The sequence below is a fragment of the Dermacentor silvarum genome, chromosome 2 (assembly GCF_013339745.2).
Source record: "Dermacentor silvarum isolate Dsil-2018 chromosome 2, BIME_Dsil_1.4, whole genome shotgun sequence".
NCBI lineage: Eukaryota > Metazoa > Arthropoda > Arachnida > Ixodida > Ixodidae > Dermacentor > Dermacentor silvarum.
This window is the reverse complement of record NC_051155.1, coordinates 224,795,463-224,812,402: the sequence shown is the minus strand read 5'-3', so window position 1 is coordinate 224,812,402 and position 16,940 is coordinate 224,795,463. Positions and strand designations below refer to the sequence as shown.

The 16,940-nt window shown below is 44.2% G+C and overlaps 1 protein-coding gene across 4 annotated transcripts in view; it reads left to right on the top strand.

The window, feature by feature from the left end:
• The window catches only part of LOC119442754 (uncharacterized), a 212,109-nt gene extending 199,928 nt beyond the window's left edge, over nucleotides 1–12,181 (top strand). For 3 of the 4 annotated variants that reach the window (XM_037707755.2, XM_037707754.2, XM_037707753.2), the window contains exons 8-10: nucleotides 136–357; nucleotides 5,082–7,909; nucleotides 10,584–12,181. In XM_037707755.2, coding sequence (XP_037563683.1) covers nucleotides 136–357; nucleotides 5,082–7,909; nucleotides 10,584–10,637 — 3,104 coding nt within the window. In that variant the 3' untranslated portion in view covers nucleotides 10,638–12,181. The remainder of the gene's footprint in view (nucleotides 1–135; nucleotides 358–5,081; nucleotides 7,910–10,583) is intronic. The other variant, XM_037707757.2, reaches the window with a different exon arrangement.
• The last annotated feature ends 4,759 nt before the right edge of the window (nucleotides 12,182–16,940 follow it).

Here is a 16,940-nt window from a genome sequence, read left to right as displayed (position 1 = left end):
AAAAAAGAGAGTTCTCTGTGTCGAACTTGTTTTCCTTTTCTTTCCACTGCACAACAGGTCACTGTCCTTTTGAGATTGTTATGTGGCATAGTCTAATATCAGCTGTTGCTGTGTCTGTTTTCTCTCAACTGACAGCTGCCAACCCAGACGTGCCAGAAAGACTTGCCGAGCCATCCTCGCCGGCTGTTAACGAGAAAGGTGAACAGCTACACTTCAGAGAGCTCAGTCTCGTGCCCCCACCGTCACCTTTCTCGGCACCTGCGACGCACAACCACCTGGTCGGAGGGAACCCTAATCAAGGCCCTGTCCCCAAACCTCGGCTACTAACCATTCCACTTTGGCAACCTGCCCCAGAAGGTTCACTCACTCCACTGGTGTTGGCTTTCACAAGCTTCCACATGCCTCTGCCATTTTTTTCCCTTTCTGCATGAACTTGCACATTTGCGTAATGCAAAGCATGTGCCTGTTTGATCTGCATGTTGCCTATCGGTCTGCACATTGCTTTATTGATAAGCAACACCTGGGTTAATTAGGTGGCCGCATTATTTTGCATTATACGCTAGCGCAAGACAGGGGTAATTGGAGATCGCAGGGAGAGGCCTTCGTCCTGCAGTGGACATAAAATATAGGCTGATGATGATGATGATGATGATGATGATTTTGCTGAGACAACGTCAGCTTTGACTTGTAATGTTCTTTTGATGGTTGAACGATGTCTCAACAGCTGATCCCAGCTACCACAGCTGAGTTATACATGCACAAGTACCTGATTAATTGGACTGTATCTTGTGACTTTCAACTAGTGCTTGGACGAAACTCTTTACTCAACACTTTGCATAATGAATGCCAGATAAATCTCTTCTGCTGGACCCGCTGTGGTTGCTCAGCGGCTATGGTGTTGGGCTGCTGAGCACGAGGTCGCAGGATTGAATCCCAGCCACGGCGGCCGCATTTCGATGGGGGCGAAATGCGAAAACACCAGTGTACTTAAAATTTAGGTACACAAATAACCCCAGATGGTACAAATTTCCGGAGTCCCCCACTACGGCGTGCCTCATAATCAGGTCGTGGTTCTGGCACATAAAACCTAATTAGTAATAATTTTTTTTTCTTCTGCTTCACAAAGTCGCTGTGGCTAGCACATTTTCCTGGCTGCATGTGATGGTGTGATGGAAATGCAGCAATAAAGCAGGTAAAGGGAATGCTGCTAGAGATGATAAAATGCTGCTATGAAAGAGGGATTCATAGCTAGCATGAAATTGGCCCTCTCCCTCCATTTTTATCAATATTGGTGGGCTATGGTATGGAGGATTTCAATGGAAGGGTTCAAGGAATAGCATTTCCCACCAGTCACAGTGGCATGGCAACTTTTGACTAAGACAGTGTATTCTAATTAGTGGACTAGCTGAACTGGCAAGGCAGTGCTTTTACAACTGACCCTTTGCTGGATTGACAGATATAGAGACAGGAGCCTAGCTTCAATTGAGAAACTGCTCCTCATATAGGATAGGCTACGAGCTCTCTGAATGCGACTGCATTTGAGATTATTTTACATGTAAAGAAGGATGACATCAGCAAGGGATGGCACATGCAGACATAGCTTCAGATTATGGCCTTCCATATTTGCTTCTGTAGTAGTCAGTATGCACACATTGCTTAGTGAAATGCGTATGTTCTTTGCTTTCAGGTTTTGCTGTCAGATTTGATAATTTGGCCGCTTCATGACGATGGTGCACGTGCACATCAACTGAACTTGCCTTCTCACCCAATTACCTCAGTCTGGTGTTGCCTATCGGAAAGAATCATTTGTATCACAGCTGTGGCCATTGAAGGATTTAGAGACAGCAAAAGAACCAAATGGTTTAGTCTTGGTCACCCTGCTGTACCACTAGCCTTGCTGTCATCAGTAGTTGTTCCTCTTGAAGCGACTTGGCTTCTTGGCTGCTGTCGCGAGAAGACCTCACCAAGAGCAGGCACTAGCAGGAGTCTCTAGCAAAAATTCTAATACAAAAACTAATAACCTATTAGGTTATTGACACTAATACAGTCTATTAGGCCTATTAGTGTATTAGTCTAATAGGTCTATTAGTGTATTAGTCTAATAGGCCTATTAGTGTATTAGTCTAATAGGTCTATTAGTGTTAGTCTAATAGGTCTATTGCTGTGACAGAAAATGGTGCAATGCACCAGATACAGAACGAAAAACAGGTAAAATTGCTAGAAGCATTTATTAGCACAGCATATCTTTTTACAGATTCCTCTTTTGAGATCTTCGTCAGGTCAGCAATCTTGATTGAGAGAGCTTTTCGTTGACTGCGACCAGAGGACGTCCTTTTGATGAAGTCGTTAAAAAAACCTGGGCACCAAAATACACACACATATAGAATCAGTTGAAAGCAGGGGTGCTAGTTCTACCACTAAACTTTTAAGCTGGCAATATTTGCTTCCAAATTAGAATAATATGGCTCCGCAATATTTTAGGACAGTTGATATATGCTAGCTCAAAATGTTTATCATAATAAAAAATGACGCCACCTGACATGACAGGACAATTATAAGGCAACAAAGTCAACATAAGATGCGTGTTCCATCGAAACTGTAGACAGATATAAGGAACTCTAGACAGAAATTTTGCACAGTGTTGTCGGAAACAGGCATGTTATTGCTGCAACGCACACAGCAATTAGCCCGACGGCACAGTACTTACGTCCACCGTCAGGATAAAAAAGAGAAGAAAACACTTCATACTGTACTACAGAAGCATAAATAAGAATTATATTTACCTTGAAATGGTAAATTGGCGCCAGGGAAAACGCTGCACATCGATGCGCGCTGATAGATCCACAAAGCCGCGAAGGACAGGGGTAAAACAGTTGGCTTGTGTTGTTTTGAAGTCATAACAGCAGCCATAGATAAAACTATCCGAATATACTACTGCACGAATGAGATTGCGCAGACGCTAACACCACGGGTTCCTTAAAAACACATCGTTCATTCACTAACACGCACGCACACCTCGCGTGACGCCTCGCTAGCCTCGCCTTGACCAATGCCTCCTACCTTGACATGGCAGCCGCCATGGCACATGTGCTGTGCGCAACTACGGCTGACTACTGTCGCAGTTTTATGTCCTTCCTGCCCGCTGTTTTCCCCTTCTCTGCAATACTGCTCTTTGATGTCAATAAATATTACGGCCTTTTATATGCGGTATCAAGTTATCAATTTAGGTTAAAAGTTTAACATTTACTTTATGCGCACTTCAACAGAAAATACGACACTGACGAAACTTCAGCCGCAAACAAATATGGTTGCTGCTATTGCACCTGTCATTCTAGAGTATACTAGCTAGTCGTTCGTAAGCTGACCGGGCAACGCGATTCTGCCTTGTAGGTTACGGCTGGCTGTTTGTTTTTTTCTCTTTTTTTTTCTTTTTTTTTCTTGAGGAAGTATTCGCTGTGCTGTAAACACTAGCTGTTTCCTCAACGACTCATCGCGACGAGGCTCAGTGAAGCAAAATTGGCAAGACCATGTAGGCACACGGTGCTTTTGTGTATGTCGCCGAGAGATGGCCAGTTTCACTTGCTTAGTGCACTGAAACTAATGCAAACGTGCGAACGCAGTCTGCTGCACAATCGTACAGCAGAATTTTAAATTTTTCAGGGATTAAATAGACACACGTCTCCATGCAAGCAAGCGGTCTGCTAGTCTATTTTTTCATCAACTTTCACCAGCAAACAAGAGCTGCGGAATCCAGCAATACATGTTGTTTCAGACCAGCAACAATCTGTATAAGGCCAATAGGACCTATTAGTCTAATAGAGATACTAGTAGACACTCAACACTGTATAAGACTAATAAGTCTAATACACAGGGCCTATTGATCTGATAGGTTAATCAGTACGACTAATAGAAATTTCTATTGGCCTAATACAAAACTTATACAACTAATACAAAACTGTATTATACTTGTAATAAAACTTCTATTAAATTTATATTGGTCTAATACAAAACTTATACAACTAATACAAACTTCTATTAGAATTTTTGCTAGAGGTGGTCGCAGGAACAAAATGAATGTCATTTATTAGTTAAAACTTTAAAACAAGACGAACTGCACGGTATTAGAAAAAAGTCCCCAATACTCTTTCAACAAACTTGGTAATATCAGCAATCATCCTCGAGCATTGGACGGTGAACCTTGTCCTCGGCGAGGTGCACGGCATGCACACTGCACCACGCTGGCACGAAGCAAACTCCTCTTTGGTTGCGAGTGCCACTGACTTATCAAGACTTGGCCATGCATGCTTCAATGTATGCCGAACACCATGGAACCAGATTGTCACCAGTCACAGTTGTAGCGTCATGTAGCAGGGATTGCGTGCTGATAGTTGGGGAGCAGTCGACAGGATCTCGGCACTCCTCGCACTCTGTATTGCCAATACACATCTGTAGAAACTTGTTTTATACAATACCACTGATATGTACAAGCTAATTGGGATTTATTTATTGTGCCTGCAATCATTGCTACTTACATCTTGCTCAAATCTATCATAACACGGTGTCTGCATCTGCATATGGTTAACTTCGCCGGCAGTGCTTGACCTTGATATTTATTTGCAGTGCTTTTCTTCATGCAGCTTGTGAATGTTGGCTTTACAGCGCATGCAATATATTTGGCATTATTTCTCTCTCATATTTAACATATTCATCACAATGAGAAGTTTATAAATCTTGTTGTTGCTATGCTAGCCGATTTTCAATATCCTGTACAATTCAGGATGTTATATTGAGGGGAAACATCTCATACAAATGCTCTCCGATGGGATATTTATTCATTCAGTCCTAAAGAAACTTCACTTTTAAGTTATTGTCAATTGAAAATAAGCTAAGAACAGTGCCTTGAAGAGGTCTGCCATATGAATGTTTTTATTCGACCGCATTTTTAAGGAATTGAATATTGAGAAAGTCCCAATTGGATTACGACAATAAAAAAAGTGTCAGGAGGCTTTGTTGCCTACTCATTCCATCGTTACGTATATTAACCATACTTACACAGTCCTCTTCTATTGCTCTCTTTGTAGATAATGGATCAAGCCAGTATGATGAAGCAGTCTTGAAGAAGCTGGTTTTCTCTCACATCGATGCCACATTTGATTCCATAGAGGATCCTGATTCATTGGCTGCAGACAATTCAGCCTGCGTTTCTGACAGTGCATCCTGGGAGTACACAATTCCCGAGCCACCATCACCATTTCGAACAAGAGCGGGTGGTGCTTCTGAGACGAGTGCTGTGTCCCAAAGCATAATAAAAACAGAGTCTCTGCAGCCAGAATCGCCAAAGAGTGACCTTTCGAGAGATGACAGTGGGCTTGTCGATGACCTGGGAAGCAGGGACAGCACTGCCAGCACGAGCACTGAAACACAGAACATCGGCAGCAGTGCAACGGGCGGAAATGATGTGAAATGTGAGAAGAAAGATGCCTCCATTCCAGTAACTTCTGCAACAACCACAGTGATAGTTGAATCTGTGGTGCTTAAAGAAGCAGTGTTGTGTCAGGGCTCTGTGAAGACACCTACGGAGGAGACAGTCAAGGATGTGGAGAAAGAACAGTCTGAACCTTCCAATGAAGGTAGTAGCTCAGAAACATCAAGTTTGTCTGCAGTCACCTCAGAGGAGCATGTACCAATGCAGTCGAACATCCCCGATCAAGATCAGGAGTCGGATGAAAGTGCCTCAGTGATCACAAATCAGCCAATGCCTCGCAGGGACAGTTTGCAAATTTATCGTCTCAAGGAAGTCAAGGTGTCCACGAGGCAAGCAGATGCATCTACTGCAGAGACACATAATGTGCCTGAGCCAGCATTGGAAACGAGCACCTGTAAAGTGCAAGAAGAGCTACCTAGCTCTGTACCTGAAGAAGAGGTCTTTGTTCAAACAGTTGTTGTGAATCAGGGGCAAAAAGGAGGTCAAGCTAAAACAACTGTGCAAAGAACATCTTTGGAATGCTTTCATTCTGGTCCTTGCAGTGAAGATGCTCCGAAAGGCAACTGTACTGTAGTAGAAAATGCCCAAGGAAAGAGTCGCGAGCTGTTGCAAACAGGCTCTTTGGATCGACAAGAGCTTGTCAAGATGAGCAGCTATCCGAATGCTGCAGAAAAGACAGTTCACATTGAGGAAATTGTGTGGGAGGTTTCAGATGAAGGTTTACCAGTGGCCAAGAAATGTGAGACCTCTGCCCCCGAGCAACAAACCAAGCTGAGTCAAAGGCAGGAGGTTGAAAAAACATCCCGACCTCGAAGCGTTGTTGGTGGCCCTATCTCTTTCTCCATAGGGTCATTAGGGTCCTATAAGACCGAGGTTGTAGATGACATTTATAGTGGTGATTGTATCAAGCCAAACTATGAGAGGTTCAAAAACATCAAAGTCATCTCTCCTAGCAGTGCTAGTAGTGCGCAGCGTGCAGTGACATCTAAAGCAGCAGCTGGTCCGGCTGGGGGATCTGCAACCTTAACGCGACCTGATGGAAAGCAAGCATCTGAGGGAGATGCCACTTTTACAGTGAAGATTGGCAGCTGGGAGAGTGACAATCAAGCACTGAAGCAAAGCAGCAAGCAGTCAGTGTCCACAGCAGACCTCCGTCCTAGCCACAGCATTTCACAGGTATCGAGAGAGGCAGGGCAGCTTCAGTTTGAGGAAGAGAAAGACATCTTGCTGAGCGAATATGCGAGGCTTCAGGAACAGTTTGTGGCCTGGACGCAGCAACTGGAATCGAACCAAAATTTGCTCGAAGACAAGAGAATAGTGCCAAGTGCTGTGGCACCATCAGCTGTTGCAGCACCACAGCAGCCTCAAGCTTGCAACAGCTCTGTCGTTAACAGCCAACACGAAGTTCGAGTTTCCACGTTGCCCAGAGTGAAGCCAGTGAGGCCGCTAAGTCTCATCGAGGAGCGCAGCCGAGCTTTTAAACAGCCAGGTTCTGCAGAAAGCATGACTGCGCCTGTTGTGAGCTTCGGCACATGGAAGGATCAGAGAGAAGATCAGAGAGCGACCACATCCGTAAGCACCACACTGAACCGCCAAAGGGCTGTTGGGGGCTTGGAGGGTGTAGAAGAGAAGGTAAGCAAATCAAACAAACAACATGAGGGCTCTGCAAGGACAGTGGTGAATTCAGGTGGAAAGCCTCAGGCAAAGCCTAAGCCAGACTTGAAGAAGCCCACAGGGATCCTGTATTCAGCACCTGTGGTGCGTGGATTTTCTCCGGAAGCCATCGAGAAGCTGTCGCAAGAGGCTTCTCTTCAACAAAAGCTGTCTCAATCTCAGGATCAGGCCACACACCATGAGGAATTGTCAGTGGCCACAAGTGTGCAGCAGCTACAGTCAAGACCTTCTGACAAGGGGAGGGTAACTGTGACCAATGTACATGCAAGCTCAGAAAGTTCCACAAGCAGTCAGCAGGGCGGCGTGGCAGACCGGCGTTCCCTTCCACCGTACCTCCAAAGTGAAATTGTTCGCTTGGCAAAGAAGCCCAGTGCAACGTCGGAGCAACACCTGCACGTCACAGAGAATGCTGCCAATTGCAGTAACAACAAGCCAAGCATTGTGCAGGCCACGCTAAAGTCTGGTGTCACTGTGGAACCTTTGGCTTCTGCTCACTCTGTGGTCAAAGTGAATGGGCATGCCAGTGCTGTTGAGGTCAAGCAGGCGCACAGCACGAACCAGCCAGAGCGCAGCAGTGCGGCCGCTGTGAAGCGATCTACATCTGAATGTGATGGACCTCGTAAGTTGGCCGCTGGAGGCCAGTCGAGTTTACAGAGTGCAGCCAGGAATCCTCAGGCTTCTGTGATTGGCACCAGAGACATCCTCATGGATGAGATCCGCAACTTCGGTGGCAAGGGCTCCCTGAAAAAGGTACGTGCTGCTAAACAAATGAGTTGTGGCGCTGCTTGACCTCCTACTGGCGTTGTGGTGCTGCTCATACAGTAGAAACTAAAAGAACACAACGATGGCAAACGGTCTCTTAGTGAAATTATCAGAAAATGACTAGTGGAAATACCTGTAATACTATAAGCTCAGCAATGCTATGGCCATTGTGGGATTACTAATTAGTGACTGATACTATTTGTTAGTTGCTTTTGCATTGCTTCTTTTTTTTTGCCACCTTTAAAATGAGGATCTGAAAATTATATATGCTGTGAACTATTGAAGATGTATGGTAATAGAATTTATTAAAAATTACCATTGTGATGCGTTGGTTACCAAAACAGCTCATCTGTGTGTTTTCTTGTTTCCTAGTGGAAAATGTTATTTGTCATGTGATGATGTTCTGCCTCCTGCATGTTTTATATGAACTGCACTTTCTGCTGTAATTGTAGCTGGGTTCTTGTTAGATTGTGTTCCTTAACTCTAATTATTACGTGGCATTGACTTTAAGAAAATTGCACAAAAGTCCTATTGCTTTAGCTCTGTCGGATCCTGAGATTGTGTTCATGAGCGTGAAAGAAAAAGGGAAGTGTAGGCTTTTGACATTGGAGGAAATATATGATAGTCACGCTGCTTAAACTAGGCAAAGTACAGAAAGGTATCATAAATGGTGTTTCACAATGGAAACCTTCAAAAAGACTTTCATTTTGCTGACTTGAAAGAAATTACGTTGAATGAGAAATTTTTAATTAGGTGAAACTCCTCAGTTATTTCAAACGATAACAACAAGAGGAATAACTATGCATTCAGCCTACACGTTGAAGTTCTTCAGTTAGGCACAATAAAAAATAAAAGAAAAACATTACGCACATACAATGCATATGTTTAACTATGTGAAGGAGTACCTTCATGAAGTGGTTAATTAGATACTATGCAACAAGAAACACAGGGCTGACCAACATGAAAGACAGCTTGAGCATGGCTGTGTTTTGTCATTGTCTTCAGTGTAGTGGCTCTTCTTGTTCATTTCAACTTCACTATCACAATATGTGTGGTGCTCTGCCAAGATGCATGCCAAAATTGAGTGGAAACCACCGGAGGATGATTGTCAAAGTCAAGCGATAGCTTTCTGGTAGGCTTGCTGAGGTATGCTGCGGAGATGCTTATTGGCTATAGCTTCATTAGTTAATGATATGAGGTGCATGGATGCCGTGATGGTTCACTGCCTCTATAATTGCCCTGCTTTGCAAACCACATTAAAATCCTTGGAAGGACACTTATTGTGCACCATCAGGACGATCCCATCAATATACAGAGGGATCTTGATGATACAATTCTGCATAATATGTTTTTCGGGATAATATGTTTATATTTATTTTCCCGATAATACGATTTGGTTGAATAATACTTCGGACGATACGTTTTTTTGATGATACGCTTTATTTTCTGGTTCCCGTGAAGATCGTATCAACGAGGTTTCGCTGTAATATCTTTGATTACACTTGTCTCCAGGATCGACCCTGATCTAATTAATTACACTTTCTCTAGGATCGGCTCAACCTGCTGGGCCAGACAGCCATCCACACAAAGTGTGGGAAAGAACATAAGAAATATCTCCTTGAAAGAAATATAAAAAGATGTATTTTACTGTTTTAATAACCTACCATAGGAGGCTCCTTTTCTAGGTTAGCATTTGAGACATTCTTGAAAAGCCTGGTATATTGCAAATATGAAAAGAAATCATGGTGTCATGAGCCCTTTTCAGAGGTGTTCTTAACAGGGGCCGTATTCTCAATCAATCACTTTCAGTGTGGACAGGATTCTCGTTCCAATGTGGCTTTGCACCCGACATCATGCTAAAGGGAAAGAGGCCTTGAAATTGACCACTAGAGAATATGACATCAATACGGAGGCTGCCATACAAATTAGCTAGAGTACCTTACTTTATTTATTGCGCTTCTAACTCTTTTCACCAGATACCACTTTCTGTCAAACGTGCACATTTGGGATTCAATTTAGGTTTTGTTGAAATGATAGAGTCCCTGTAATATTTTTGTTCACCTTTTTGCATGTCTTGCTTTGCGAGCTTTCAGCGATTCACTTGTGTCAGGCAGGGTACTTTGTGTTGCATGCCATGGTTAGTTGTTTTTCTCGTACGAAGAGGTCAGCACATTCAGAACTGTGTTGATGAGGAAGGAGATCAAAGAATGCAGCATCTATAGCTAGCTTGATTGTGGGTGTCTGCTGGGCAGGACTTTTACCATGCAGTATACATTTGCAATGTTCAAGGTCAGCCTCAGGCAGGGATGTCAAGTGCCACGCTAAAAAAGTGGCCAACTGCAGCCACAGGAGGAAAAAAGAAATAGTTGGAAAACAAACAGAGTCATGTCTGAGCAATCACCAAAGATGCCCAGAGTCGGTGCCAATCAGTGCATCGACTTTTGCACTATGCAGATGCATGTTTTGCATTAATTTTATACAGATGCAACTGGATGCTGTTGCGGGTAGGCAAATGCAGTTATCCTGGTATGTCAGTTAAAACAGTGGAATCCTTGTATTGGAAATACTTACTGCTGCTCATTTCATGTCTTGTGTGCCTGCTGCCCCACTGTCATGGTTGGTACACTGATGATCTTGAGAAATTTCCATGTGTATTGCGCAGGTTTCCACGGAGCCAGCCTGGCAGCTGAATGTGTGTGGCCTCCGGTCAGCGTGACGAGTCTACGCAGTTTCGAGTACCTTACATCTGGTCGTAGCTTGCTTGTGCTAAGGCACCTTGGCCTATGAGACTCGCCTAGCTAGTGTCTTCTGCACTGCAGCCTTTACCCGAGTGCCTTCAGTCACCCTATTACTGTGCACTGTTGCTTGATTGCACATTGTTGTGTGTGCCTTTGATACATGCGGGTCAAAATATTCTCGTGCACAGTTGTTGGCATTGCACCTGATTTCATGTCCATATTTGCCGCTGCCTCATGGGTCCCTTGTAGTCAGGCATTGTTGTAGTCCTCTTGTTTACAGCTGGCACTGAGAGTTTGTTCTTAAATATTGCCTTTTATTTTTTTGTGTGTGCTCGTGAGAATGGGCCTATCTGTCTCAGCAGGGCTGAGAGTAATCAGTGCCTCAATGTTTGTATTTTAGCTACTGAGAATCCGAACGTTCACGCTCGGCTAGTGCTTGAAACACTATCAGAGGCAGCATAGTGGGGAGTCAGTGCCATCATTGTGAGGTCTGGGCCTCGGGCTGTTTCAGCGCTTTATGTAAATAAATATACATGACTAGAAGATATGCTTATATTTGAGCCTTTTAGGCTGACTGAATTAGACGCCGTGCTATACTCATGGCTACTTCATCCAGACATATTGTGTGATGCTGTGGAGCCTATGCAAACTGCGCTTCCACTGCAAATAGTGGTGCACTTTTCCGAGAGAGGTGCTGTCAGAAGAATGCAGGATGCTATCTGAGGCCTTAGAGGTTTAGATGTTATAAAATCGCAGCTATGTGTCGTGCCACTAAGATTCAGCTATAATTTTCAAACCCTCTGCCAGGGCTCTCTAGCTTTGTGAGAATAGTGGGGGATGTTTTTCCCGTGCATCTGTGCACGCAGCTTAGTGCTACGTGCTGAGCGAAGTATGATGGACTCTGTATAAGATGTTGAAGGAAGACCACGTAGATGCCAAGCCAAGCCACAGTGAAAACTTCACAATGAGTTGCTGCCAACAGGCCAGTTGCTATTCAAGGCTGTATCCACTTGTGGGCTTAAGTGAGATTCTGTTGAGGTGCAGTGGTGGCGTGGCATATGCGAGATTCTTGTGTACATAGACTAGTTTTATATCTCGAGCAAGGCAGCTCGCCTCTAACCTCAAAAAGTGGCCAGATGAAGCCACTTGCTGAGGAAAAGAGGCTTCAGGTTCCTTTTTATTTTAATGCAGGGCTTGTTACTGACACCAATATATTTGTATTGCTCAAGATACCTTTAGCCCAGATGATTTTACCCGAGGTGTCGTCGCACGAAATGGCGGCTATGATATGTTGCGAAGAAATCCAAGATGCGCTTTAATAAGTTCGGCAGGTTGGCATCCCTCACACACAGATAGGCATGTGAGGGACCTGAATAGATGACAGGCAGTCACTAATTTTTTTTTTTCTGCTGGTATGTTTTTTGGCAGTGTACAGTATTTATGTTTGAGAACTCTGCTGTACATGCGTGACAGTATGTGCCGGTTGATGGTTCGTTGAAGGAATTAAAAATGGTTAACACAAGCAGTGGTTTTCTGTCTGCATGAGTTCCCGTCTTTGCATGTTCTGAGACACATATAGGTTCATTATAGACTAAAAAGTAACGAAGGTCCGCCTTTGCTCTTCTCTCCTTGGCATTGTTTATACTGTGGTTTGCGTGTATAACCTGCCCATGGGGCATATAATCTGCACAGTTGCCGCACAGTGATCGTGGCTCTCATTACTGCTCCCAGCGAAACACGATAGAGCTTCACGGCAGTCGGAAACATATTGCCATGAAGTTGGCCTCGCACGGAAGAATCGGAGGTTAGCTTGCACTTCATTATTTATGTGCCATTGGTTTCACCACGTGCAGAGCACCTGCGCAGCAGCTCTGTACGTCTGCACCATGACAGTACTCTTTGAGGCTTTTGCCATACGCTTGGGTTCAAGCCAACATGTAGGGGAATGCTGATGCACGCTGTCATTGTGGATTTTTTCAGTAAATATTAGGGGGAGGTTGAGGGGGTGCATCTGCTCAACACAACTCCTGTTTAGAATCTCAATTCTCATTTCCCTACCTTTTGATTTGGTGTAATAAGCGGGTTCTTTGTATTGCAAACACAGCACACGTCTCTTAACATGCATGCATGCATAGATTCCTTTCAGCCTGCTGAGGACTACTACTACCAGCATGCTTCGCGGCAGTGGTAGCATATGGAACTTTTCGTGAAACCAGGAACGGACCAGAAAAGGCGTATGCAGTGACGTAGCAACATGTAGTCAGCCTGGCTCTGGAGATGAAAAGACCACTCTTCGTTAACAGATGGACAAATTTAGAACTGTTAATCCTGACATTGTCGCTTTTCTCAGGGGCAACCCACACTCACCCCCCAAACGGATTGATAGATGGACCACAGTCATAGTAGTTTCTCCGTGGTCTAGTTCCGTGCACCAAGATGGTACAGTATTTTTGTTATGTTTTTCGATTATCCACAGCTTGCTGCAGAGAATTAAAAGATGAACTTTGCTTGTTGTCGTGTGTCTAAGGTTCCGTGTTGTGTAGTACAATCATCCTCGATCCATGAATCTCTGCAACAAAATACACCACATAAAAACTTAGTACGTATCTACAAAAAAGAATGATATATCTTTTGATTAATGCTTGCAGTGGCATTCCCTTGATATCCTCATGATTTCCACAATTTTGATAGGACATTACAGGGAATACAAGATTTTACCGGTGGCCATTCTATGCATTGCTGCTTTGGCACAGCCTTTTTGTCAGACATAACGTCGCTAAAATATATTGCCAACGTTTACAATACTATGTGACACGTCGAACATCTGGTGAAAATTAATGGTAAGTCAGTATACGTGGCACTTTAGACACCTCGAAACACTGAATCATGTCCCGTATCCGTGCACCATTTCGGAGATGAATAGGACATCCGCCAGACGTCCAATTTCAGATTACGTATCAAGGTCGTTCTAAGCATATTGCATTTAGGCATATTTAGATCAACACACAGAACAGCTAGTTTTCTTGTGAGAGAATTATATTTTCTCGTATACTCAAATTATAGTCGGTAGCTATCGTGTCTGCAACTCATGTGTTCTATGTACTTTGCGTATCTTCTGACGCAGTTAGTTTACTTTGAAATATTCAGTCAGTTCAATACGCCACTTGTGCCTGCAGAAGGCCTAGAAGAATGAGGCACTTCAACGCAAACGTGCGTGTGTGCGCATGCGTGTACACGCGATTTAATGTCTGCTCTTTCTGTGTGGACGTTCTGTCCACCGCTTCTGTTACACAGCGCCTGCTACAACGTAATATTCAGTATAGGAAACACTGAAAAAAATCCATGACATATGTCCGTGCAATGTGCCCACCATGACCCCATGACGTCTCTCACGCGCATGCAAGGGATGTCCATAGGACGTGGAAAGTGCGAACGCGTGAAGGACGCCCGCTGGACGTATTCAGCAATAATTCCTGGGATATTCATATCCTTGCATTGGATATCCTCCGAAGGATATTCTGTTGCGGTCACTGTGTTTACCTCGGGGGCCAACACCGATTTTCCTATTCAGATACATGTAAGACGCAGAAATGCTCTCGAGAGCCAACCGCTGGACTGATTTGAATTAAATTTAGTACATGCAAGAGAAAAAGCTGTAGGACAAAAGGGGAAAAAAAAGAGAAAAAAAGAAGAAAATGGCCTCAACTTTCTAACAAATATTGCCGAAAATCGGTATCCTATAAAAAATAAAAGCATGAAATTTATATACTAAAGGTTCGGCACCAAAAGTAGAGATCGCAGTTCTCCAAATTGCATGTCAGAGCATCTAAAGCGGACAAATGTGATCTACGAGCTTACAGCTTACGTGGAATTTTTTGCAGTAAGTACGAAGATATTTCTAAAGTCCCACTCACAAATAATCGGTGTATATCATTTTATTATTATTTATCATTACATTGTGCGCATGATGTATAATGCAGCAAGTTTGTCCACTTTAGATGTCTCGTAGGCACAATTTGCAGAATTGTGATATTGTTTTTTTTATTATTTCTGTATTAAAAAAATTGTAAACTTGATACTCGAGGTTTATAACTTTTTTTTTAATTCGGCGATGTGCAAATGTAAAAAAAACAAACAAACAAGAAACTATGACCTAAATTTAATGTCTTCCCACAGTGTGTAATTTTTTTTCCTCTTAATTCTAACAAACATCCTTAAATTCGGTGCAACATGGTTGCTATTCTGGAAGTTGAATTCCGCCATTTTGTCGAATTCGCCATGTTGTTAGCTATGATTGGCCCTGAGCTGGCCCCGAGGCTGCTACGACCTCTCCGATTGGCTCAAAATGCCACCATTACCAAATCTGACTATACGGCGGCATTACAATGTCCAGAATAGTACTCCAGATGCCCAGTAAAACTAATTCTTCCTTCCCATGGTTGTTCGATTGGGCTTCACAAAGAAAGAAAAAGGGGAAAAAAAGGGGGGAGAGGCGTTATTCGAGCACGCGGGTACGCTGCCCCCCCCCCCCCCCCCCCCATTTTCTTTTTGTTAAAGTTTAGTTTAGCTTAGTTCTTTACCTTTTTCTCCGTCTAGCATTTGCACCTATACCGTAAGGCTACTCGGTTTATGCGATCTGGATACGTCTACTGCGGCGTCACTCAGAGGATGTGGCGAATTCTTGCATAATTCGTAATTTGACCACTTAACAGTTATAACTGTCGTTGGTCGTGTCGTCGTAATCGCAGCGATGCTCACTTGCAAGGTCAATGTAGGTCAGACCGGCAACACTCCCCCCCCCCCCCCCCCAAAAAAAAAGAAAAAAAAAAGGGGGAGGAAAGTTTGTAGGGCGCTTAATCTTCGCCTTTACGAGTGGAACGCGATAGCATTCCAAGATCCCCGACTGCTTATCAGGCTTTTTTCTCCTACATTCAAATTACAGTCCGACGCTATCACGTCTGTAGGTTGTGGTTAAGTCGTACTTTACGATTTTTCTGACGGATTTTACTTCGAGAAATTCAATTTTTGTTCACTAACGCCTTGCGCCACGCGAAGGGCCTGCCCGGATGGGCTGGTTCGGGATGATGTGGTTCGGTAGGATTATTTCCGCCAACGATGCCGGTGCTTACGCCGACTCCGGATTTTCTGCGACGCGGAGCCCTTAACGCTATCGCGCTTAAGAGAAAAACGAAAAGAAAAAGAAAGACCCAATAAGAACATATAGCGTAGCGAACATATAGTTTGTACATATAGCGGATCGCACCCCAGGGAATGGAATGGAATTTCAACCGGCTGTTTTGTATAACTAGAAACCGGATGGCAGGGTTGTTGACTGCTCTCTATTTCTCTCTCGCGGGTTTTTATTCCGTGTACGTAATGTCGGTTATGGGATACGAGCTGACAGCAACAATTTCTAGAACGTCGGGTGAAATAGTGCATGAGTTCCTTACGTTTGAGCATCGAAACATCGGTGCCCGCGGCCGTTCCAGCGGTTGGCTTTTTTTGCTCCCGACCGCCGCTCTAAATTTGATCGCATTCCAGTCACGGCAGTGGCAACCAAGTGCATCGTTGCTTTTGGGTCAGCAGCCAATGCCGTAATCTCAGGCTCACGCTGCGGCCGATCGATGCTGCGAATAACGCCACCGCCAAAAAAGCATATTGCTCCCTCGCACCCGGCAGTTCCGTGCAGTGCCTACCGTACGCATCGGCACGCGTAAGCCGTTAGAAGCGCGACAATCTTCCGCATAGGCAAGCTGCTTACTTATTGTAGACACGGGGCAGATGTGCCTAGTTAGCTAGTGCGCAGGTCATGAGGAGCATGCGAAAACAATTGAACTTTGGCCCTTTATTTACTTCGAGAGATATCTACATGACAGAAAAAAAAAAAAAAAAAAAAAAAACCGAGAGCTGTTTGTAGATATTAGCATTGTTTTAGGAGCGAAGCTCCTTATAGCGGCACCCGTTCCGTCCCCGTCGTCGTAGTAGTAGTGTGTAACCAGTCTGAGAAAAATGAGCCTAGTTAAAAAAATTCCGAAGTTGTGTCCGTAGCGCGGAATCGAACCAGGGACCCCTCGCTTCCGAGCGCGCGGCGTTAGCCCACTACGCCACGAAGCGCACATAGACACACGCACCACGATGGCAATAAATACCCAACATTAACGAAAGGCCGCGTTTCTAGCGCGTTTCTAACGCGTTTGTGCTAGCGCGTTACGGCCCGTGTAAGAAGCTGGTGTAAGACGCTGTGGCCTCTCCGCCTTACCTTCAACGCGTTTCGACGCGCT